This window comes from Salvia splendens, chromosome 9 (assembly GCF_004379255.2).
Source record: "Salvia splendens isolate huo1 chromosome 9, SspV2, whole genome shotgun sequence".
NCBI lineage: Eukaryota > Viridiplantae > Streptophyta > Magnoliopsida > Lamiales > Lamiaceae > Salvia > Salvia splendens.
Genome location: NC_056040.1, coordinates 18,051,897 through 18,078,395, shown reverse-complemented (window position 1 = coordinate 18,078,395; position 26,499 = coordinate 18,051,897). Strand labels below are relative to the sequence as shown.

At 35.7% G+C, this 26,499-nt stretch overlaps 2 protein-coding genes across 4 annotated transcripts; both read left to right on the top strand.

Moving 5' to 3' along the window:
* The first annotated feature begins 4,929 nt into the window (after positions 1 to 4,929).
* LOC121749026 (BTB/POZ domain and ankyrin repeat-containing protein NOOT2-like) lies at positions 4,930 to 7,695 on the top strand. 3 transcript variants are annotated; one of them, XM_042143635.1, is made up of 3 exons: positions 4,933 to 5,794; positions 6,048 to 6,919; positions 7,612 to 7,695. In XM_042143635.1, the coding sequence occupies exons 1-2, from the start codon at positions 5,360 to 5,362 to the stop codon at positions 6,891 to 6,893; spliced, it is 1,281 nt and encodes a 426-aa protein (XP_041999569.1). In that variant the 5' UTR covers positions 4,933 to 5,359; the 3' UTR covers positions 6,894 to 6,919; positions 7,612 to 7,695. The 3 variants fall into 3 exon arrangements, with proteins under 3 accessions (XP_041999571.1, XP_041999569.1, XP_041999570.1); XM_042143636.1 differs by having other exon boundaries at positions 7,550 to 7,695; XM_042143637.1 differs by lacking the exon at positions 7,612 to 7,695 and having other exon boundaries at positions 4,930 to 5,794; positions 6,054 to 7,118.
* A 12,559-nt stretch (positions 7,696 to 20,254) lies between these two features.
* LOC121749794 (protein FATTY ACID EXPORT 1, chloroplastic-like) lies at positions 20,255 to 22,741 on the top strand. Its single transcript, XM_042144430.1, has 7 exons — positions 20,255 to 20,451; positions 20,934 to 21,165; positions 21,307 to 21,474; positions 21,990 to 22,036; positions 22,124 to 22,164; positions 22,256 to 22,372; positions 22,489 to 22,741. The coding sequence occupies exons 1-6, from the start codon at positions 20,341 to 20,343 to the stop codon at positions 22,350 to 22,352; spliced, it is 696 nt and encodes a 231-aa protein (XP_042000364.1). The 5' UTR covers positions 20,255 to 20,340; the 3' UTR covers positions 22,353 to 22,372; positions 22,489 to 22,741.
* The last annotated feature ends 3,758 nt before the right edge of the window (positions 22,742 to 26,499 follow it).

Genomic DNA, 26,499 nt, shown 5'->3' with positions numbered 1-26,499 from the left:
GGCCATTCATTTTCAGCAGTGGCAATGAGCAGTATCAGCAGTAGGACTACATATTATTATATATGGTTATAATTAAATGGCCCGCTATAAATTTTCTAAGTTGCCGATATAAATTTGGTATATATATATTTAAATGCCCTAGCTATTATTTCCTACAATTCATGATATAAGTCCTTTTGGACTAGTGGACACATATTAATACACTTAAATTAAGCTTAATTAATGATAATTCATCTAGCTAGTTTAATGAAATACATTTAAGTCTTTTCAATTCACTACTGATCTCATATTTATTAAAATAATAATATAATGAATTGCAGTGTTCTATTCCATTTTATTATGCATCACTAATAAGAATTTTCCTAAAAATAATAGCAATCCACCAATTAGTACGAAGATCACAAGATTGTCATTTTGTTGCAAATTAATCCATCATAAAGTGAAAAAATCAAGACCATTACAACTACCCAAATTAGTCACAAAGACGTTTTTTAAAATGATAATATTGGTTCCTCATTTTTCCTCGGACTATTGGAGTGACGTAGACATTTCAAATGTCTACCTTAAGATTAATTTGGAAGCAATTAACAATCGTGTAAAATTTTAAATAGTTGAAATTGAGTTTTAGTTGAACTAAGCAACTAGAAGTTGGTGAAAGTGCTTTTATTTAGGTGCATTTATCTCTGATTAAAAATCAATAAAATGATATCATTGTCAATGTAAATTAACAATATTGTTTTTGGTGGAGTAAATTAACCATATTGTATTACTATGAGTTTATTTGTCCTAATCAGATTTTAAATAAATTAATTGACGAGTGGGGACATCTATTGATATGCCTATATATATAAATTTTTAGAATGTTTTCCCTGTAGCTGGCTTAAAGTATATATAGAACGGTTGTTAAAATTGGTATGCGAAGTACAAATAATTGAAATAACATTATGTCGTAATAGTAACATACCAAGTTGTAGTGATGCATGCTTACAGAATTATGATGGTTGTTGTAAGCCGTTTCTCCAATTTTTCTGGTATGAATTTAATAAGAGGTAAACTTTATACTTAAATACACATTAATTATATGTGTATCTTAATGTACAATAGGCTGGAAACTACCCATACAATATCATCGAATTTTATTTATCGTTTCTCGATTTTATATAATTTCTCATATTCCAATTGAAAGTAACGTTTTTTTCAAAAAAATAAAGAAAAGAAAGGCGTCTTTATAATGTGTAAATTAATTCATTGTGAAAATGTAATTTGATGGAACTATAATTCGACTATAACTTGAAAACTTTTGAAATTTCACCATCCATTTTATTTTCTTTTTGAAGATAGAGTTGCAATTGATTTGTGTACGTACTACTAATAAGATGTACATGGCCTCTATTGTGTGCAAAAATTAAGGTTTGTGGAAATGAGATAGGATTACTAAATACTCCATTAGTATAGCTGCATGCAATAAAAGCTTGACACTAATCCAGCTCATTAGTTCGTGAGTAAACTCGTTCAAATTTACTAAGTTTGATAATATGAAGCACTTCCTTCATCTCCTTAGGTAGTAGATACTCCCTCCGTACCTGAAAATTTATCATTTATTTTCATTTTCATACGTCCCTAAAAATTTGTCACATTTCACTTTTACCATTTTTGGTGGACCTCAATTCCACTAATTATTCACACTCACATTTTATTATAAAACAAATATACTTATAAAAGAAGGACTCACATGCCACTAACTTTTTTAACCTATTTTCTATTATATTTCTTAAAACTCGTGCCTAGTCAAATGATGACAAATTATTAGGGACGGAGAGTGTACTTTTTTTTGGGTACGAGATTTAAAAAAATTATGTTAAGTAGATTAAGGAAAGAGAGAATACAGTAGGAAAAAGAATAAATTGAATTTCAATTCAAATCCAACTCATTTGTTTGGTAAAATAAAGTACTAATATGAAATCGAATATGAAGGAATTGCTCATAGGCACTTATTCAATACACACACTCATTGAATACATACAATACACACGCCAACTTAATTTACACAATACACACTGCAAATATTGTACACACACCACACCACACCCACACACAATACATACACCCTGTGTGTGTAAATGCAATGTGTGTGCAGTATTTGTATTGTAAGTGTATGTGCATTGAGTGTATTCTTTGTGAGTGTGCATTGTCTATGTGTATTGTGTGTGTATGTGTACCGCGTGTAGAATTTGTGTGTTGTATATGCAGTATACATGTATGTGTTGTATGTGCACTATGTGTGTATCATGGGAATGTTATCTTTTTGTGCATACAAAAGCAAAAGGTCGTGCTATTATTTAAACATTTTAAAAATTGGTTCTAATTTGCTACAAGATCCAAATTAATATTGTGCAAATTATCACTGAAAATAAAATGAAGAAAACTTTGCTATTGACCTAAGAGCATCCACAGTAGGACGGACATCACAATAGTCTAGCATTATCACTAACCAAAAACACCTCATGTCATATCACTAGGACATCCAACTGCACTGCCACATCACTAGGACATCCCACTGCCTAGCACTAGGACTAGCCGACGCCCTAGCCAATAAAACAAATTGAAAATTATAATTAATTCATTTTAATTGTTGGTGTTTATCAAATATACAAAAAATGAAGTGCAACGAGTTGTAAATATTGAGTATAAATTAAAAAAATTAAAAATCTGGACGACCGGTTTCGGGCGTGGACGAGCTCTCGTTAGGTGTGCACATGGTTCAAAAAACGCCGGTTCTGATTCTGAATCGGAACCGGCGGTTCACGGTTCACCATTTCCATGAACCGAAACCGGAACCGCCGGCGGTTCCGGTTCAAAAAACCGCCGGTTCACGAGGCAGTTCAAAACCGTCGGTTTTTTGCTGAAACCGTCGGTTCCGGACCTGTTCGGCGGTTCAATTTTTTTTCGTTCTCATTTTAGTGTTTATTTCAACGAGACTACAAGTCACAAGTCACAACTTATAAGTTACAATTTATACTTAATGTTAGACTTGATCCTTTGGGTTGAAAGATAGTTTATTGGATGATTCTCTTTTATAGCTACATGTTCTAGGATGTGTTGCTCTTTCTTTCAATGTGTGATAAAACTCCTTATTTATAACTACATGATACATCTCCATCATCTTTGTTTATATTAGTTTATATCCTAACTATCTTCTATTATTACAACTTAACAACAAATATAATTACATAAAGTATTATTCTTTAATTCTTTATCATTATCGATTTGTCTGTGTATAAGTTTGTGTGTATGTTAACTAATAAATACCATTATACACATTAAGAGAATAATTATTATACAAATTGTATTAATCTAGTGATAACTATAATATGAGTAATTATTTATCTATATACAAATCATATTACTCAATAATTGTTTATTCTTATCTATCAAGAATATATTCACAAATAATAATTTTATTTATATAAATTATACTACATCTATTAGAATAACAACTATTATACAAAATCATACTATTAGTCTACTACTAATATATAAACTATATTATACCACTAAACAAATCATTCTTTAGTTATCTATTTTTATCATTATTATACCAATTATATTAATTGTTGTTTTTTCACATTTTAATCAATATATTGATAAAAATTAGCAACATACTTACATTTAAATCCAATTATTTGAACACGTTCACATTCTATAATATACAAATTATTAGCAACATGCAACAATCAAATTTAATTAAACTATTCTAGTTGATGCTATTATTATCTATAAATTTGTCTTAGAAAAATAATCATAACAAAAATAAAGATAAAGTTAGTGAATAATAAAATATAGTAAAAAATAAAGAAAAGTAGAAAACAAAAGAAAGTTTTGTATCTCACATTGGAAAAAGATGAATGAATGATCTAAACATGTAGTTATAAAAGAAAATACTTCAACATATTTTGTCCCAAATTGAAAGTGAAACAAAAAATATTCAATGATGTCTCTATAAAAGAGAAACAACCAAGAATTGTTTCTTAGAATTCTTAAAAGTGAGCACATTTAAATCCAATTATTATTATTATTTGAACACACCCACATTCTATAAATATACAAATTATGGGCAACATGCAATATTTAAATTTAATTGAACAATTCTATTTGATTCTATTATTATCTATAAATTTGTCTTAAAAAATGAATCATAACAAAAATACAGATAATGTTAGTGAATAATAAAATGTAGTAAAAAATAAAGAAAAGTAGAAAACAAAAGAAAGTTTCGTATCCCACATTGGAAAAAGTTGAATGAAAGATCTAAACATGTAGTTATACAAGAAAATATTTCAACATATTTTGCCCCACATTGAAAGTGAAACACAAAATATTCAAGGATGTCTCTATAAAAGAGAAACAACCAAGAATGGTTCTTAGAATCATATGCCCAACAAATAAATATGGGCTATTATGAAATTATTGTATTTATTTATTTGTGAAAATTGATTTTTAGGAACCGGCGAACCGCCGGTTCCGGTTCGCGACATTTTTGAACCTGAACCGGCCCGCTTGAACCGCCGAACTGCCATCCGGTTCGAATTGCCAGCGCCGGTTCCGGTTCATGAACCGGTGGTCCGGTTCGGATTGTGCATGCCTAGCTCTCGTCCTACTTCGGGACGTCCTACCTTTCGTCCACTATTGTGATGGACAACTTCATGGACTAACCGCTAGTCCTACCTTTAGTCTGCTATTGTGGATGCTCTAAATTATCACTAAATCATGCATGTGCATACTTAATAGACCTACATTAATCTTGTTTTCCCACCCAAAAAGTAAGACGAAATAGACCACTACCTTATCCTTATGTATATACACAGCAATTAGGCACTAGTCCAAGGACCAAACCCAAAATTATTTCCACCATTTTGATCCCAATTCTCTTAATATAACCTTTTGTATCACAATAATTATGAAATAAAAACCCATTTTCCCCAAAAATAATCTCAGCCGCCTACATTATCCCTTTCCTCCGTCTCTCTCTCTATCTCTTGAAATATCTTGTCATCACAGAATCCCTTACTAGAAATAGCCACAGTAGAATCATCACCAGCATCATCATCACCATCAAGAAACTTGCCAGAACTGATCAAGAATGATTAGCAGCTGAAACCAACCAATATTTCTTTTTTCATTACTCTTAGTATTTATTAATTTCTCTCTTCTTCAATTCTTCTGCACCACCCACTTTACACAAAATCTTATCACCAAAAAGCACAACCATTTCTCCTTCTGCTTCGACACATCTGTCATCTACAGCAAAAAAACGCACAGCACACAGTAACCTTCTCTCTCTCTCTCTCCCTCTACAAACATGAGCCCTGACGACTCCTTAAGATCTCTCTCTCTAGACTACCTCAACCTCCTCATCAACGGCCAAGCCTTCAGCGATGTCACCTTCAGCGTTGAAGGCCGCCTTATCCACTCGCATCGCTGCATTTTAGCCGCCCGCAGCGCCTTCTTCCGGAAATTCTTCTGCGGCCCGGACTCCGCCCTCGACCCGCTCCGATCTGGCCAGGCTCGCCAGGTCATACCCGTGAACTCTGTCGGATATGAAGTTTTTCTTCTCATGCTTCAGTTCTTGTACAGCGGCCAAGCCTCGGTTGTACCTCAGAAACACGAGCCCCGCCCTAACTGCGGCGAGCGGGGCTGCTGGCACACGCATTGCTCCTCCGCCGTCGATCTCGCCGTCGACACCCTCGCCGCCGCTAGATCCTTCGGCGTCGAACAACTCGCTTTGCTCACTCAGGTTAATTCATTCCCCCCCTTTTTTTTTCTCTCTCTCTCTCTTTCCATGGTAGATTGATCTCGATTAAATTCAATTCAATTTCTGCCGTAATTTGATCTGGAAAAGGTTTTGATCTCTTGATTTCATGTAAAATTTGTCAATGAAAGCCTTCTTCTTCTTTGATCTCGTCAAATTCGTTCTTCTCCACAAAACCCCAACCATTTCCCCCAAAATGATAAAACCTAATTATAACGAATTGAATTCAATTTTCCAGAAGCAGTTAACGAGCATGGTGGAGAAAGCTTCGATCGAAGATGTGATGAAAGTCCTAATCGCTGCGAGAAATCACGACATGCAGCAGCTATGGAGCACCTGCTCTCACCTCGTCGCGAAATCGGGGCTGCCGTCGGAGATCCTGGCCAAGCACCTCCCAATGGACGTCGTCTCCAAAATCGAGGACCTCCGCCTCAAATCCTCCCTCTCCCGCCGACCGATCCTCCCCAGCCACCACCACCTCTGCGCCGCCGCGGATCTCGAGGAGCAGAAGATCCGCCGCATGCGCCGCGCCTTGGACTCCTCCGATGTGGAGCTCGTGAAGCTGATGGTGATGGGAGAAGGCCTCAATCTGGACGAGGTCCTCGCTCTCCACTACGCGGTGGAGAATTGCAGCAGAGAAGTAGTGAAAGCGCTGCTGGAACTCGGCGCCGCCGATGTGAATCTCCGCGCGGGCCCCGCGGGGAAGACGCCGCTCCACGTCGCGGCGGAGATGGTGTCGCCGGACATGGTGGCCGTGCTGCTCGACCACCACGCCGATCCGACGTGCCGCACCGTCGACGGCGTGACGCCGCTGGATGTGCTCCGAACCCTAACTTCCGATTTTCTGTTCAAAGGCGCGGTCCCTGGATTGAACCACGTGGAGCCGAATAAATTGAGGCTTTGCCTCGAGCTGGTGCAGTCGGCGGTTATGGTGATCACTAGAGAGGAGGGGAACGCGTCGGAGCCGCCGTGCACCATCCCGATTTTCCCCCAAATTAGCGATGATAATAGCGGCGGGGGAATGGCGGGAGGGGGGCGGCACGGTAATGCGATGTATCATCACCTCTCACTTGATCAGTATTGACTTGTTCACTCTATCTCTCTCTCAAGGTAATCATGTGTATCTATATATGATAGATTATGGTGGTGGTGATCATAATCCATGCATGGAGATAAATTAGTTGATTAACTTTAATTATTTATTTTCAAGCAGTTTTCCACATATATTTTCTTTCTTTTTTTAAAATTTTATTTCTGAATTATTGTTAATTATAAACGATTCTGTTGATTAATTGCCAACGTTGATCAATTACTTAGCTTAGATTTGTGTTATTTAAGTGTTGTATTTACCAAGGTTAATTAGTATTTTCTCTTCAAAATCCTTCATTTTATAAAAAATTGATTTATATCCCACTTAATAATGGAACGATGAGTTTTTATAAAGAAATTTGGGATATAAATCTTGATTAACTGAAGCTTTAAAAAGATATATGGTGAGTTAATTAATCGCTTCATCACAGATTATATATATTTAGTATGACATGAATCACAAGTTGAAATCGTGTGACGGAAAATATTATAATATTCCATTGTTATAACAATAGTATATTTCAACATCGAGGCGATTTTTATTCTCTGCAAATTAAAAATGATAGCGATATTCTCTGCGAATTTACATAATTAAAGATGGTAACTGATCCGATGTGTTTACAATACAATGATTTCTTTTTATGTATACAGATTGATGAAACAATACGAAATGATGGTCTGAACATTCTTGATTTGAGTTATCTTTGTAATAGGTGTCGCTTTTGTATGTGTAAGAGGAGTTTCAGAAATCGAATTTGAGAAGACAGAGGTCAAAGACCTTCCTTAAGCTCTGTCAATTCAATCTGTTTTTTTGTTGGTAGAAATAAATACTCCATAATTTTACCCAAAGAGTACATTCAATAATGTTTTTGTTTGCATTTATGAGGATGTACGTTAGTTATCTATTCATATTTATTTCCATGCAGTCAGTGCACCTATATATCTAAATTGCTATTAAAAATTATGTAGAATAATTAGTGATTTTGAGATCGAATCCAATGAAGATGAAAATGTTACCTTTTAAATTTCATTATTTTCTTAGCATTCATATATTTTAAAATGGGTTTTTAGTCGCATCTTTATCTGATACAAAAGTGTTATTATTAATTACATGAATTTTTTTCAAGAATGGTTATTTTTCTCCCCCGCCATAAAATTGAGTATTAATTCAATGGTAGTATCAGAAATCATCATAACTAAAATCTAAAACGAATCTCCACCAACTTAATTAGTCATGGCAGTTAGAATATTTAATTATTTAACTGATAAAACGAATTACGAAGTTGCTTCGATAGGAATCTGGTATTTATTTCTAATGCTTCAGTTTGGAAGTTTTCTTGATGGTAAAATATTAAATTGTCATAAATAGTTTGGGTTGATTCAGTCTCCATCTTATCTTCCACGAGTGCAGGAATAATTATAACTGGTTTCATTAACTTGATCCATATTTGTGCATCAAAAGCATTATTTTGGGTTTAGGAAAAATATTTATTGTAGTCTTTGCATTAATCAATGCAGCATTGACACAACATTTTATTATGTCGGAATATTTAATTTTCTTTCCGTCCCTATCTATTCTGAATTATTATGTTTATATTTTACATCCAAATATGGTTCTCTTTCAAGATTGAGACCAAAGAATTCTGTGCTTTACAACATCAATATTTCCATGCAAGTTTAAAGTTTTTAGGTGATCAACTAATTCAATGGACAAATTTTAAATATATGTTCCATCTATACATGTCGAATTCGGCAGAGATGCATGAAATCAAACAAAAATATGTATAGCTTACTAATCAGTAACTATAAAGTTCAAACTTGCTTATAGTTCATCTAATAATCAATCTCGAAAATAAAATTTTCATGTGTAATGTAGTAGTACTATTATACAACTACTATAATATAAAGAAGTGCGATTAATTTGATCAATCATGTGCGTACGTGTGTATAATATATGTTTTCATGTCTCTACAACTTTAAATTTAATATATAGTTGAAAGAAAAAAAGCTAAACACGTATATCTAACGTTTCCGCTTTTAACTATTATATCTACTACATTAAATTTTATGTCCAAGAGACATGAATACATATCAAAAACTCCACTTCACTAGCTAACTTCTTGTCTGTATGAAATCCGAATAGGTTTTTATGTTGCCATATCATGCACAAATATAACATTTACAAATTACAACATCCCATATAATTTTGTTTTGTGTATATCTTAAATTCAATCATAGTATTTCTTAAGAGTTAATTAGGGGTAGGGCGTTACTTTGAGTAATAGAATTTGTAGAATGTAGATAATAAACAGAGTCAATCTGATACGATTATATCTTCCAAAATATCTCACATATCTCTATTATTATATTACCATATCTTTTCCGTATCTTTATTATCTTGTTCACCAAGTTATGTTATTCATAGGAGTATTATAAATATGAGTCTTTGTTATCATTTGAAGGAATCATGAAAGAAATATAATTATCTTTATCGTTTCGTCTTTTATTTTTCTACAATTTACTTTTCCGTCTTTGTTCATCGGTTGCTCGACGGGAGGATCCCGCGAACGGACCTTCAATATCCGGTGAATTCTCGCCAATTATCATTGATACGGGTTTCTCCTTATCATCTGGTGCTTTCATTGTGATCTCATCCTCCGTATTTCCGCTATCATGTCATACACCTACACTGACTACGTCCATCGCCAGTTCAATAGACCGTTCCTCTCGCCACTGCCCATGCCGAGCCCCACATCGTGTTGGTATCTCCAGAGCCAGAACGTGCAATTTGGATACTCCTATCCAGACCCGGCGCGCCCGATTCCAGCGCTATCCTTTAGCGCGCCAAGTCCCTCTTCGATGTTCTATCCGTGCCCTGAACCTGACCCTCCTGATGGGAACCCGATGTACACCCTTGCACAACAGCCTTACCAGCTCTTCCAGCCGCCATCGTCTCCATATCAGCCTCCTTACAATGGTGTAGACCATATGGAGCCTCTCGGTATGGCACGTGATCCGGTGACGCCGAATTTAGAACCGAACCTACAGTTGGCTGCCTTGGCTTCACAGCTCGAGCGTTTGACTGCTATTATCAGGGAATTGGAGTCTCAGATGGATTCACGTGAACGTTGCTTGGGCGATCCACACGCCGCGACGCGACCCCCAGCTGATCTCCATCACGATCCATCTAGAAGCTCGTGGCCTGTTGTCGTTGCTATCCCGCCTCTACCAGCCACGATATCTCTGTCGTGCGACTCCAATTTCGGGTATGACTCAATAGAATTAATTGTCGTTGATAATGATGAAGTAGTGAAACCTTCTCCAAATACTACAATTGATCGACTACCTAGCTGTGATCAAGTTGGAGTGGAAGGGGTTTTCCAGATGAGCTCAACACTCACGCCGTTGGCCGTCACTGATGTCCTGATACTACCACCACCGTCGTTGTCTCCCGACTCTTCAACAGCGCAGCTGCTGGCTGCTGCCCCGTCACCACCATCAGCGGCTATCTTCTTGTCGTATAGCTCCGATAGGATTCATACCTTATCAATAATTCCCGCAGTTGCTGCCCCATTGCAGGTTCACGAATGACACAGGGTCGACATACACTACAAGGGAAAGCTGATTGATGGAACAATGTTCGATCCCACTTTTGAACGAGGGGATCCAATTTATATCAAACTTGGTAGTGGGCAAGTAATCAAACGTTGGCTAATAGTATTGGGGATGTGCTTGGGTGAGAAAAGAAAGTTGAAAATCCCTTCCAAACTCAATTTTGGCGAGCATGTTTTTGATCCTGGAGGATTCTTCGTTGTTAGCTTCGTGGTTCCCACCTTGAGGACAAGGTGGATTTCAACCGTGGGGGAGTTGATACGATTATATCTTCCAAAATATCTCACATATCTCTATTATTATATTACCATATCTTTTCCGTATCTTTATTATCTTGTTCACCAAGTTAGGTTATTCATAGGAGTATTATAAATATGAGTCTTTGTTATCATTTGAAGGAATCATGAAAGAAATATAATTATCTTTATCGTTTCGTCTTTTATTTTTCTACAATTTACTTTTCCGTCTTTGTTTATCGGTTGCTCGACGGGAGGATCCCGCGAACGGACCTTCAATATCCGGTGAATTCTCGCCAATTATCATTGATACGGGGTTTCTCCGTATCACAATCGCCTATTATTTATTTTTATGGATTGAATAATTAATTGATTATATTTTTTTTTCTCCCTTGTATTTTTAAATATTCAATCCTATGTTTTGTTAATACATCATATCACTCAAAGTATACTAGTATAATAATGATGATGACAATGAGGTTGGCGATGTGCAAAATTAAACCACGAGACTAATGTTACATTCAAGTTGACATAAAAACATCTCGACGGAAGTTGGAAGGATGATAGTTGGATCAAAAATGGAATGATGAGATTAAAAATACTAAGGTCATTTTAAGATGGTTTTAGTTCGTACGAGGCGCATGACCTAAAACGATCTAATAGTGACCTTTGTGTCATGAACTAAATCGATTTGAAAATTACCTAACTATTATCCAAAAATGACCCAGTATTTAATTATTTATTGATCACTGCTCTTATTTGCATTTAACAAATATGAATAATATCTAGTGGTGTATTAGGTCGAAATGTAACCGAAATATAAACGATAAAATTTTCAAGTCACTTTCCATACATTGGATTGTCACTTTCCATACATTGGATAGTAATCAAAAGAAAGTTATTAAACGTTGAATAAGTAAAAAAAAGGACTGGATTAGGTATTAAAGGACTGGCTAGGTTATAACCCTATAGATTAGACTTTAATTTTTAGGGTTCGTTCCTTCAATTTTCAACAACGACAAAATCTTGTGGGATTGGACAGCTTATCGCAGGTGACGAAGGCAGCGACAAAATTCTAACTTTTCCTTGAATTTTATGTTGTTTGCTTTGGAGATTTTGGGATTCTAGCTTGATAGGATAATCCAAGAGTTTAAACATACCTAATAAATTCGCCATCATAAAAGATTTATTTATAAGTTAATTTTTCTGGTGCATAATTTTGAGTTCGCATTCAACAAAACACGTGTTGAAACATCAATGGGATGAAATGATGGAAAACAAGATTTGTTGTTTGGGTATAATTACTATTACAAGGTCTACAATTGTTATATAAATAGTTGTTAGGCAGAAATGTTTTACAGTTGTTTCCAGACTAAAAGGAATGAATCCAAGAAACAGTGTGATCAGTTTTCTTTTTCAATAAAGGCTACCTAAAACACAACAAAAAATTTCTGTTTCTTTAATTAGTTTTCTGTTTCAATAAATGGATATCTTTTACACTTCACATTCTTTTTCATTCTTAATCCCATTTCTGTATTTGAAAGGTTATTCTAATTTTATCAGTTCCTTTTATTATACATGTAAAATTTACTCCATGTTTGTGCTAAATCGACAACAACAGTGGCGGATCCAGGGGGCAGGTGGGGGCGGTCGCCCCTACCCGACCGTCCGGAGAGCCTAAATTTTTCATTGAATCAAGCCGAAAATAGCATATCCGCCCCCTCCGTAGAGTGTAGAAATATTTTTGTTTTCAATAAATGTCATATAAAATGTAGTAGTTCAATGGTTTGGTTGTTGGATTTTTAACTAAGATGTCTAGGGTTCAATCCTCAACAAAAACATATTTTTTTCATTTTTCATTTTTTATTTTATCCATTCATATTTCTTCTTATTATCAAAATAATACCTTTAAATACTTTATGTAATCTAAACTTTTACTAAGTTGCATATATTATGTTGTTATATTTATTCTTTAGTTAAAATCATTTTTAATCTTGTGTTAAAGTCTTTTTTATCCTATAGTACTTATAATTTGATCCATGCATCTTAATTATTCTCTATGTAACAAAATAAACATTTTAAATATTTTTGAAATATAAATATTTAGTGCTCTACTTATATCATTTTTGTATATAATATTTACAGTGATTTAAAATGTACATATATTTACAATAATTTTATATTTTAAAATAAATAATACATATTTGCAAGCTAAAGCATGTTTATATTTATATTTTTTTTATTTTAAAATGAATAATACATATTTGCAAGCTGAAGCATGTTTATATTTTATTAATGAAGCTAGTGCTACTTAAATATTAATATAATATTTATTTTATTATTAAAAATAATATTAAATTAAATATTTAATATTTATATATAAGTTCCGCTCCCGCCATTTTCGGGTCCTGGATACGCCACTGGACAACAAATTCGTACAATTTTGACTAAATTATGGTTTTCAATACGTTTTATGCATGTTTCAGCAATAGCCTCTAATTGCTTCACGGTTTAGCAAAATAAACACCCTCAAAACGGAAATACAAACTATTGGATCTTGAAATAAATCAGCTGTCGGAAAATTTAGGGCATAGTTTCTCTTACAATTAATTCATTTAGATATATAGATATAATGTGTGCCTAATAAAATATTTACGATCTATATCTATAACTGAACTAGATATGTAGTAGTATTAATATGTACCATTAAAATATCATGTGTGTACACCTAGTCGGTTTGGGGGAGAGGAGAAAAAACAGAAGGAAATAAACAGAAATATATTCTAATATTTAGTGAATATAAAATCGGTAAGAACTAAAAACGTTAGATATTAACATGCCAAATAATAAAAAGTTTATTTCAGTTTTATAAATGGGCCGCGCGAAATCAGTATAGTAGTACTTCACTCAAGATATTTTATTGGATCCAAAGACTAAGGCCCAGCCCAAACATGGAAACTATGAAAAGACTTAAAATAGTACTCCCTCCGTCAGCCATAATAAAGAGGTGCAACAATAGTGGATCCTAAGACAGAAGGGGCTAATAAATATTATTGGGAGCTAACGGAAGGGGAAGGGGCGATGTCGGAAGCTATCGGGGAGAGGGGCGAGTCTATATCATTCCTTCATGAATCTATAATCCAATCACCAATATTTCTGATTATTTTATATTTAATCGCATATCTTAATAAGATGGAGGGAATACACTTATTAGTAGCAATAATATAAATAAATACTAACTATATTTGGTTTTTAATTTTATATTTTTAACCCAAATCACTTAAAATATACTTCATCTATTTTTTAAAAATAGTAACTTTAGAATCTTTCTAATTTAGGATAAAGACTCACAATCCATTAACTCTACTTTCACTACTTTTTCTCTTACTCTTTCTTACTTTACTCATTTTTTCTTTCATCTCTCTTACTTTACCATTTCTTCTCATTTACTTTACCAACTGTGCATTAAAACTCGAACTGTTTCAAATGTTTTTATTTTTTGAATACGGAGGGAGTAGTAGTACGAGTTGAATACTGGCATGCTCAAACTGAAGGATATTATCTTGAAAGCAAGATTACGCAAGATGTTGGTGCCTTGAAGAGACAAAGAGTACTAGCTACTTGATTTCAATATATGCTGAATTTTGTCCTAGGAAAATAAATTCAAAACACCATGATTACTTGTGCAATCCAATTTTGCTCAATTTTCAAAACACTTGGACTGGACCAATGCAAATGCTAGTACTATCTTATTGATCGGAGACGTGTTACATAGATATCTCAATAATGATAACATACTCAAATCAAGTTATAATATAAGTTGTAAATAAAATGACATGTATGGGTAATTTGTTGTTTAAACTTTTTAAAATTAGAAAATTCATATTTTTCCAGAGATAGACGAAAAACAAAATAGTATATACTATTTGGGTAGGAGAGAGTACTAAATCTTTAATCAAATGTCAGGAAAGACGCTAGTAACTGAAATAACAATAGATGTCTAATTATAAATTGAAAAAAAAATCCTAATATAGATTTGAGCACGTGCGAAAAAAAAAGATATACAAGACGGTAACTTTTAGTTCCTAAAAATAATAAGCTTGTAGAAGTCTAGAAATGTGACAACTGACAAAAAAAATTTACTATTATTATTAGTGTTGTAGTAATTAAATTTAATACTTTGTATATATTTAAATGAAAATTAAGTCATATTTCATTTGTCCACAAAAATTAGTCTCATTTATGGACGACATGATTTTTAATGAGAAATTGGTAAAGTAAGGGTATCCACTATAGTATAGCAGCGGCAATAGCTCCGGAGGGGCGATCGCGGGGCGGCTTATAGTGGGGGCGACGTCCGCGGGGCGGAAGGGCGAGCGGCGAGATATGTGAGAGGATGCGGCGGTTGCCCAACGCCGCACCTATAGACGCGCCAGCCTATAGTGCGTCGGCGATCGGCGCGCCAGTCGCCCCCTTCAATTTTTTTCCCGAAAATTAACCCTATAAATACCACTTCTCCACCATCCATTTACACCATTTTCACACACTCTCCATTCATTCACTATCTACACTTTCACTCTCTAAAAATATACGGTGGAGACGACGAATCACTTGGCTCGCACGAATCGGGATATGTCGGCAATCCTTCCCAGCCGTCGGGATATGGCGGATATCCTTCTCAGCCGTCGGGATATGGGGGCTATTCTTCTCGGCCATCGGGATATGGCGGCTCTCCGTCCAGCCATGGAGTTGGAGTCAATCTCCCCCGTCGTGGGCATCGAGTCCAACTCCTCCTCCATCTAAGCCGTGGAGCTCTTCTCCCACGCCCCAACCTTTGCAGAGGAATCTGAGCCGCTCGGCGTTTGGAGATTACAGACCCAACCTCGACGCCCTTAACCATCCGCGTCCGGACACCCCTTTCCAATCCAGCCACTCTCCTTTCACTGACGCAGATCAAGACGCACTAGATACGATGATGGTCTGCTCAGTTCCGGCTTACCGGATACGCCGCCAGCACGCGTGGATACGCCCATTGCGACGAGATTCGGCCGGTCCGAAGGGGCGGACTCGGGCAGTGGCGTTGCGACGAGGTCTTGAGGGAGAACCTAGATGTGCAGTTGATGCAACAACTGCATGAAGTCTGCAGCAAATACGAGGCCGCAACCGACCCGTTCATCAAGGATATATACTTGAACCTCATATGTCGGATCCAGCGCCGTCTACGCTTGGCTGATGAGGCTCCTGGGGCAGCGGCGGCCGGCGGTGGCGAGGGAGACGGAGAAGAAGAGGAGGAATCCGACTCCACCACCGATTAGACGGTGGCGGCGTTTTTATTTGTATTTTGTTTCAAATGTTCGTTGTATAATTTTACCGTTGCCAATACAACGAATATTCGGTCTCAATTACCTCGTTTTATAATTATTTAAATTCCGATGATTTTAAAACTAAAGGAAAAAATTAAAATGAAAATTGGTTATAAAATTTCGGGGCTATTGGCAGTGTCCGCCTATAGTGGCGGAAACCTGTTTTTTGGGGCGGACAAAAAAGGGGGTGCGGCTATTGGGGACGTCCGCCTTATAATGGATACTCTAAGAGAGAATGAGAAAAAATAGGTAAAGTAAAAGGGATAGAAAGAAAAAGTAGGTAAAGTATGTGAGAGAAGAGAAAAAGTGGGTAGAGTACGAGAGATAAACTTTCCATTTCTACACTTGATAGTACTCCTTCTGTCCCATTAAAATGAAATGTTTTCCTTTTAGGGTTGTCCTATTAAAAAAAATATTTCAAAATGGAAACAACATTATCTCTATTTTTTCTTCTCTCATACTTTATTCTCTCATCATTAACTCACAAAACAACACTACATAAAATCTCGTGCCGTAAAGCAAACGTTTCATTTTTAATGGGACGAAGAGAGTACTATATTATGTAGACATCTCAAAATGACAAAATAAGACTAGTGTTGGTACATAGTACTATTCTTTTTGAATTGTTTTATTACAAATGAATCATTTCTGTTTTTGGCAAAATACAACACACTTCATTTCTCTAATTTTATTCTCCCTCTTATTTTACTCTCTACTTTTTATCGCTCTCCTACTTTATTCTCTCACAACTTTCCTACTTCATCTCTCTTCTACTTTCTTCCCGCTTTATTTAACTCTTCAAATTTATTTATTAATCTACGTACTTAAAAGAAATACTTCAATACTAATAAAACATGGGAATAATATTTAGTCTAATGATACACGCGAGGTCGAACTATTTCAAACTACATCTTTTTTGCAAACAAAATAAAATTTGAGCCATTAAATTTCAAGATTTGATGTCAATTGTTTGTAGTCAAAATTTTATTTTGTAATTCCCTGATATGACCGAACTAAAAAAATACTTACAAAGTATTTTACCAGTATATAACATCTAGATATCAAATCTTAAAATTTAATAATTCAAATTTGATTTTATAATAGTTTGCAGCCTATACAATATATAAAAGGGGAGTTTTGAAGAAATTTATAAGATTGTCATTTAATTTTTAAAATTATACAGTATTAAATTAAATATATATAATTTAAAGGTCATTAAAAGTGTGATTAAGTGGAGTGAGTGGGAGGTTTTACTATGTCACGTGTGATTAAGTGGAGTGAGTGGGAGGTTTTACTATGTCATTTAAATTTGGTTTAAACGTTTGATTAGAATTCTAAATAAAAATATTTTTTGTCCTTTCATCGAATGCATGTGGTGTGAATTGTTCGATTTGTACTTTCATGGGTCCCATCTTATGTTTTGCTCTACGAATGATCGTTTTAATACATGTTGATTATTGTTTTTGTGCATTGCAAATTGATTTTGTTCCTTATTAAGTTTTAGGTGAGGCAGGTAGCTTTAAAGATGAGAAACGAGTTATTTTACCTATGAGTTCTGTTGAAGAGTGACGAATTGTGAAGAATGGAAGATTTTAGTTTTTAATTATGAGATTGATTTTAATTTTAAAATTTATGTAGTGTATAAAGAAGTTTTAAAAATGATGAGTAATTATCCATTGTGTTTAATTCTTTATTGTAGTAATAGATTTTTATATTTAATGTTTAAACGTTATATTATGCGATTTGTTTTAAATTTATTATGCTTCAATTTTAATTTGTATAGATTTTTTATTCTCATATAACTAAAATTGTTAGTATATTGTCCGTTGTTAATATTGATTCTAATTTTATTTAATTAATTTAAAATTGAAAATTAATGTTTTAAAAATATATTAATATGTGCCTAGCGTAATACTAGTATACGTAAAATCGAACTAAAAGAAAACTTGTAAATTATTTTGTTTAAATGCAAACAACATGGGCCCACTACGTTTTAATTCGCCGAATTCATTTAATTTCTGCCGAAGTACTATTTTTTATTAAAAAAAACATTTTCAGTTGACTAATTTCAATCATCTCCTTAGAGCATCTCCAATAAGCATGAACGTCAAATAGCCATCAAATAACCTTCACACTGCCACATCATCAGCACTACAATTCTCCTGCCACATCAGCTTGCCACATCAACTGGACATCAAATAGCCCTCACATAACCTTCACACTACCTATCAACATCACTAATAACAATTATATAATTTAATTTACACTTGTATCAACATACGGAATTTAATTTACGAGACAAATACGGAAAATTCGAATAATAATATTAAAATTTCAAAAGTACATTACTTTTAAAAAAAAGTACAATAATATAAAAAAAGTACAAAAATTAAAAAGTACATTAATTTAAAAAAGTAAAACAAAATCACTCATCGTCGCCGTCCTCGTCTCCGTCGTCGCCCAGCGCTTCTTCACCGTCGTCGCCGCCCGCCTCCGTCGCCACCTACGCCGCGGCTATTCCCGCCGGTGTCCTTCCTCATCGCCTCCAATTCTTCACGCTGGCTCTGGAGCAATACACGAAGAAAATCCTTCACCTCGGGGTCCACCGCCGCTTGGAAGTCGGCTAAGGTCTTCACCATTTGAGCGCGCGTTTGTTGGCGCGCGAAGAATTTGAGCTCCTCGGTAGACCTGCCGAGGGGGGATGCCGAATGGACGTCCTGGGAACTCGGGGTGCCCCCCCTCGCAACCTGCTGCGCCCGCCTTTGCCCAACCGGGCGAGGTCGGCGACCGAACGACCGAGGAGTCGGGACCTCCTAGGCCGTCTCAGGGAGGTCTGACGAACCACCGCTGCTGCCGCTATAATCTCCGGTATAGTTCAGTCTCTGCCTCTTTCGGCCAGCCAGCGTCGACGCCTGCCCGGAATTTCTCCGACTCGTTGAGCACAACGTAGCAGTTCCAGTAGGTGAACTCATAGTACTTCTTATCCGGATCGGGGTAGGCTCTCTCCGCAATCCTCCTGCAGTCTTCCTCTGTTTGGCCACTGGTCTGCATGCGGAGGGCGTTGGCGTACAAACCCGAAAATCGAGAGACGCCAGCCCTGATTCGGTCCCAGCACTTCCGGACCTCCTCCCCGGTGCACGGTCTCCCTTCAGGGCAAAATGCCCTGTAGGCTGCGGCTATCTTGGCCCACAAGTTGACGATCCTCTGGTTGTTCGAAACCAGAGGATCGTCGCAGACACTCACCCACGCCTTGGCAACCGCAAACGTTCTCCGCGTCTGTCCACTTTCCTCCGGCCCCGGATTTCGGCTTGGGGCTGCGACGACTCGCCGACCTTCTTCGCCTTGCCCTTCTTCTTACCCGGCCCTACTCCCTGGCTTTGAATGAGAGTTTCCGAAACCTCGTTAATATCAAAACCCAAGTCCGCTAAGGAGAAGGTCTCCGTATACTGTGCATCCGTTGGGGTCGATGTGTGCGAAGAACCGGTGGAAAAATCAAAAGTCGGCCGATAGGCGTTGTCCCCCCCCGTGCGTCCCCTGCGCCGGGGGAATCATCTGTTGCGCCGGTGGCATCATCTGCTGCGCCGGTGGCTGCATGCCGGGTGCCCACCCCAGAATCATATGCTGCCACGGGTACATGTTGTAGTACCCGCTCATCGGAGGCCAACCACCTCCCCCAGGAGCCGGGGAAGTATGGGACCCTGCCCCGGGAGTCGGGGGCGTCTGAGACCCTACACCGGGAGGCGGGGGAGTCTGAGACCATCCCCGGGATTAACTGGAGTACCTTCGTACTTGTTCTCCATTGCTCGTTATTGATCTTGTACAGAAAGTAAGGTAGAGAGATAGTACTCGTTAAAACAAGTGATGCGAATGAAAATGAGGTTCAACGCACGTATATATAGTGTTTTCGAAAAAAAAAAAAAAATTAAATCCGACGCCGGTTTGGCGCCGATCCGGGACGCACAATGGCGCCCGTGAGGATCGGCGTCGGAACCGGCGTCAGCGCGGGAATCGGCATGACGACGCCGATTTTGACGCCGATTTCGCCCACGCCGGTTCCAATGGTTCGGCTTCAAACCGGCGTGGGCGAAAAATCGGCGCCGCGGTGGTGACGCCGGTTATTGGAGATGCTCTTAATGATTTTTTCCATTTTATCGACTGGATCTTCACAATATTCAACATAAATCACATCAGCAAATTTAATCAAAATTCTGGCAATCGCATATCGAGAACCATGTCGTCGTCGATCTCTCAGCTCTCGTGCTTCTCTGCCGTAGTTGACAGCCGCCGTTCGCATCTCCACCAGAGATTGCATCTCTTCCCCACGAAATTTCGTCCCATAAAGGTACAATTTTGATCCCTATTGCTCGCGGTTTCGTTTCTTAAATCAATATTAACATTGAATAGAGTAGAAATTTTGTCTTGATTAGCTGATATAAGTTCAACCATGGGTAGGGTTTGGTGAAATTGAATTTTGATTTATCCCAATTTTTGTATTGATTGAACAGTTACTGCTTCTTTGAAAGGGTTTAGGTTAATTGGACTTCTTTTTATAGTTTAGCTGAATTGGACTTGATTTAGTTTAAGAATCGATTTTACTTCGATCTGAAGGCTTGGTTTATGATTAAAAATGTTGAATAGATCAGATAAATTGGTATTAAAGATTTTCTATTATTATTATTACTGTTATTGTTATCATCATTGTGAGTTTTCTGAATTGAAATGCCTAAGACATATCCATTTTTCTGTGTGGAACTTCTAGTTTTATTGGTTTTTGCTAATCATAATATGCTGAAAATGATGCAAGTTAATGCTATCTTTTTTTAGGTTATAAATGTTATGAACAGTGATGGGCACGGCTCAAAATTATCCCAATTAGAGAATAATACTCCGAGTTATGTGGAAGATGCATCAGCGTCCTATAATGGAAGCTCGGTGCAGCCGCATTCTGCTGCTGATAGTTCTGTTGCCGGAGGAGCAATAGATGAGCAGGAAAGTGCAGTCACCCAACCAAAGAGGGCAGCAATGATTCACGACTTCTGTTTTGGAATTCCCTTCGGTCAGTTGATGTCTTGATCTTGGTCTCCCTCCTCAATGAAGAACTGCATGCTTTTTTTTTTTTACTTTTTGATCTGTTTACTTATCTAAGTTGTGTGATATTGAGTCTTTTGTTGCTCTAAGTTGATTGTTTTGAAGCCAGGTGGACTAGTCTTTTCTGGGGGTCTCGTTGGCTTTCTGGTTTCAAGAAACCCTCGTACTCTGATGTCTGGTGTGCTCTATGGAGGTGCCCTGCTTGCGCTTAGCACGCTGAGCTTGAAGGTGTGGAAACAAGGGAAACCGAGCTTTCCATTTATACTAGGTCAAGCAGGTGATTACTTTCTTCTCTAGAAATGGATAGTTTTTTTCTCTTCTGGTATGTTGATACAATCACATGTCTAAAATGGAATCAATAGTTTTTTCTCTCTTTTGCTGTTAATTTACAGTAAGACCTGTAGTTTACTATGTGACCAAATTCCTATTTTGTAAGTACATTTGATTTTGGTAACGATTTTCCTACCCAAATTAATGCTAAAAGTGAGATGGCCAAATACGTTAATCACCAAAACATCATTGGTCAACTAAAATGTGCGCGAGGGTAAAAATTTGACCAGAATCTGATCTCGTTAGGAAAAACCAGATTTATAAGTTGGTGCAAACCCAGAATTTGGTTAAAGTGAAGTAATTTACAGGCTATTATCCCTAATTATACTTGTGATTTGTCATGGAATCTATCTTGTTTAATATGGAGATAGGAAGGTTTTGTTTTTTTAAAAAATTTGTGTTCTTTCTTATCCTTTATTTTGTGGTTGCATAACTTTAATCATCCCAATCTCTGGCTTGCAGTACTCTCGCTTGCCCTCCTACTTAAGCATTCTCGGGCCTATACATTGGTAATGCTTAACACGATCAAGCTCTTTACTTCCGTTCTGCATATCATGTTCAGCAATTTAACCGTGGCATCTTGTATTTTCTCGCAGACAAACAAATTCTTCCCGGCAGCCTTCAATGTCGTCATTAGGTAATGCACTATCATGCTTGTACTAAATAATAATCTACCTCTTCTAATTCTAGTTTGTGATGATCATCGCTTGTTGTTTTGAACACCTTAGTGCTGCAATGCTGTTGTTCTATGCCTATGTGATGATATCCGGAGGCAATCCTCCGCCAAAGAAGCTGAAGCCTACTGCTGCAGTTGAAACCTCGTAGTCAAGAGATGGATACTGGAGGTGAGTTACTGATCACTGGCCCTCAAAGAAGTGTCTTTCGAGTAAATTTAGATCATTAATACGACGCCTTGGGGTATCACGATTGAGATACTGAATGTATCATCTGAACTTGGCAGTATAAATCCGAATTGAATTTTACCAGCATGAACTCGGAGTAGATTATTATGGTCTTGTTGTAGGTGACTTTCAGCAGCAACTTTCGATCATTTCCATAGCTATATATGTTGTGACACATAGCAAACAGTCTTGCCCCTTGTGATTAGGCATTTTGCAATGGTGCAATCGGGGAGTCAGTGGTTTAAAGGTCGCGCCTCCGAGCTGCATTAACACTTTCTAAGTCGATATATGAAATGGTGCGATGTTTAAATACTTGAGATTAAAATTTCTAATATTATGATCCAAGATTAATTTTGTCATAGGAGGACGCCAGGATTCATGGCTAATCCTAAGATGCAATACCGTGAGAGACTGGGTCCATCAAATTAAACAATATATTACGTTGTCGTCCGGTTGAAAGATTATATCTCATGGGATGTTTGGCTTGTAAGATTATATCTCATGATTATATATGTAAGCATGGGTCATGAGATTGAATCTCACAAGTTTAACTTAGATGAATAATCATATGATAATGAGTCATAGCCACCTCACTTCAACTAAAATAATCTCACAACTTAATTCTTGATGATAATCATATAACAATGAGTCATAGTAACTGAACGACACCATTATGTTTGGTTCATGAGATTGAATTTCACAACTTAATCCTAGGTGCATAATATCATATGATAATGAGTCATAGTTATTTCATTATAGCTATAATAATTTTATAACTTAATTCTAGATGGATAGTTATATCACTAAAACAAGAAAATTGTTAAGGGCATTTTTTAATACGATTAAGGATGCTAATTTGTGTTTCTAGATACGCCACCAATGCTTCATAAAACGTTCTGATTGTTGGTGTCCCAACTAAAATTAGAGGACGCAAATGAAAGCGTTCTGAAAAAATAAAAGATTAAGTTAATTTGTCCTTAATTTATGGACGCCTTTTTTGTGTCCTAAATTGTTTTTATTTTATAGAACTTTCCAATGCAAATAATTGCATTTCAATTTTTGAGTATTTAAAAGATAAGTTTTGTTATTGTATGATAATAAGTCATAGTAACCGAACAACACATATGTGACTAAGTCCTGTTAATACACATGGGGGGTGTTCGGTTTGCAAGATTATATCTCGAGATTAAATATGTAGTGTTTGGTTCATGAGATAACTCAATCCTAGATGGATAATTATGGGATAATTAATCATAGCTAACCCCCTATGACTAAATTAATCTCACTATTCAATCCTATATAGATTATATCTTGGTATTATTTTATCTAGGAAACCGAACACCACCATGAAGTATAATTTAATCAAAGGCCCAAATCTTTGTGCTAAAAATATGTCAAGCCCATATCGTGCTTATTGTGCCTGACATTATAAATTGGGCCATAAACTAAAATAAATAAGCTCGAAAGAAAAAAGAAGAGAAGAAAATGTAGCTGGTAGTATTAATATACACAATTCTATTTAAATGCAAAACGATTGAATTTTTAGACATACTAATTATATCTATATTAATATTAGTATAACTTAGTAGTTATTATTTTTATAATAACACTAACCTATTTAGAAAAATGAATATTTGAACGTAATTATATAAGGGTCATTATCTCCAATAAAAGAAATGAAATTTGGCGGCCAGTTTAAAAGTGATACGTACAAAATTACAAAATCTTTTGTTCGAATTTCACTCAATAATTCATTTTCAATTTTCAATAAAATTAAACCGTTTTCAATTGAACATGTCTTCTTTATTTATGTCCCTTGTCACATGTGTTGAATGTAGAGACCCCTAATGTATAATAATATTCATTCCGTCCCAGGTTATTTGAATTGAGTCGTATTCCATTTTAAGTTGTCCCAAGTTGTTTGAGTCACTTTTTTTTTATAAAAATAACATTTAAATTTATTTATTTTATTTTCTCTCATATTTTACGTTCTCTACTCTTTCCCTTTATATTATTTGTAAATTTATTTGATCTCTATTTAATATATTAAATATAATTTTCTTAAATATGTTGGCGTGTGTGAGAGAGGGATAGAGATTAGAGATTTGAAATAGTATGACTATGATTGATTAAAAGCCAAATTTATTGGTAGGCGGCTTTATTAAGCATGTGTGGAATGTGTAGAGAGCGAGGGGCCTCCCACGTGGTATTCACGTGAAGCGCACAAGTGAAACAGATATAATTAATCTTACTTGAAAATGACCATAACAAACCTCTGCTCATTTCTTTCACATGCTAATACATTACCACTTCTTACACACTTTGGAATTTTCTACACCCTTCACCCTCTTATAGATTTTCCATTAATTACGAAATCTTCAACAACCCGATTTCCTGGCAACTTGACATCATAGTTGTCATAAAATTATCATAAATTAGCATTTAATATATTTTGCAATGTTTCATGAAGAAGCTTTTTACAAAAATAAAATTAGAAACATCAAATTATTAATACTGTGTGTGGGCCAAAAGCCACATGGGATGTAAATTTGATGGCTCAAAGCAAAAAAAAAAAAAAGTCACCCTCAACACCCAAAGTGGCTTCACAACTACTATAAGTAATTAATTAATATCATTAGGTATATTACATTTTCAGTTTTTAAAAATTAGGATATTGCATTGTAGATTTATGATTTGAATTCGAAATCCAGATGCATCCTTGATTGAGTTTATCATAACAACAATAAAGGAAAATAGGCAAAACACATCCCTAAGTCCTTGTACTTTGATTGTTTATTTTACTAGTTCCTTATACAATTTTTTCGTTTTAGTAAGTCGTTGTACTTTTATATTTGATATATTTCAATCCTTATTTAACGAAACCGTTAACTTTTCCGTTATAAAATAACACATCATAGGTTAATTATTTAAATATATTTCACCTAATATCCTAGTTGGAAAATATGAACATAACATAAATATAACAAAAAGATAAAAACAAAAATAAAAAAACTAAAGAATTTCAAATCGTTAAAAGAAATTTGTTGTTTGATTATTTGAAGTTCGAATATTAATTTATATTTGGTTCCAATGATATATTTGGGAGCTGACGAAACCGGCGGCGCCGGTGACAAGGATGGAGAAGCCGTGGGGGCGGCGGATCTGGGTGTAGGAGCGGACGACAGATCTTTTTTTTAATGTTATGTTCATATTTTCCAACTTGGATATTAGGTGGAATATATTCAAATAATTAACATATAATGTGTTATTTTATAACGGAAAAGTTAACGGTTCCGTTAAATAAGGATTGTAATATATCGAATATAAAAGTATAAGGACTTACTAAAACGAAAAAAATGTATAAGGACCTAGTGAAATAAACAATCAAATTACAAGGACTTAAGGATGTGTTTTGGCAAGGAAAAATATATATAATTAGACAAAAATTTGCATCATAATTAGAAACATATGATCATGAATCATTATTATTAATTTGTGAGGACGTACTATCTAGACATAGAAGATCCCTGTTAATTCCTTAATCATTTTACATCTGTTTTCGCTTTTTTTCTTGAAACTTTTGTCGCGGACTAAAATCAGGAAACATAATCATATACTTTACCACTATATTTAGTAATAATGACTATCACAATCATCATCAAAAAATAAACAAAATTTCTTTGGCCTCATCATAGTTATAGACAAACAAGACACATTTACTTTAACCTAGGGATGTCAATGTAGCCCGCAACCCGTGGGCTGACCCGAATAGCCCGCCAAATTTATAGGGTTAGGGCTGGAAATTTCTAGCCCGATAAAATTAAAACCCGATTAGCCCGCATCCGATTAACCCGCGACCCGTTAGGGCTAGACCCGAAAACCCGATGGGCTGGCCCGAAAACCCGATAAAATTTCTATTATTCTATTTTTTACTCATAATTCGACATTTTATTGATTAATTTTATAATATAGATAACTAAAAAAATAACTTTCAATTTTATATTAAATATACAAATTATATATTGAATTTTTATTAATATAATAATTGATAAATAAATTAAAAACTTCAA

Excerpts from the sequence above, each read along its gene's own strand:
- LOC121749026 (XM_042143635.1), top strand. The coding sequence starts at position 5,360 with ATGAGCCCTGACGACTCCTTAAGATCTCTCTCTCTAGACTACCTCAAC. Across the intron at positions 5,795-6,047 it reads AACTCGCTTTGCTCACTCAG|AAGCAGTTAACGAGCATGGT; the intron begins GTTAATTCATTC and ends TCAATTTTCCAG.
- LOC121749794 (XM_042144430.1), top strand. The coding sequence starts at position 20,341 with ATGTCGTCGTCGATCTCTCAGCTCTCGTGCTTCTCTGCCGTAGTTGAC. Across the intron at positions 20,452-20,933 it reads CGAAATTTCGTCCCATAAAG|GTTATAAATGTTATGAACAG; the intron begins GTACAATTTTGA and ends ATCTTTTTTTAG. Across the intron at positions 22,165-22,255 it reads GCCTTCAATGTCGTCATTAG|TGCTGCAATGCTGTTGTTCT; the intron begins GTAATGCACTAT and ends TGAACACCTTAG.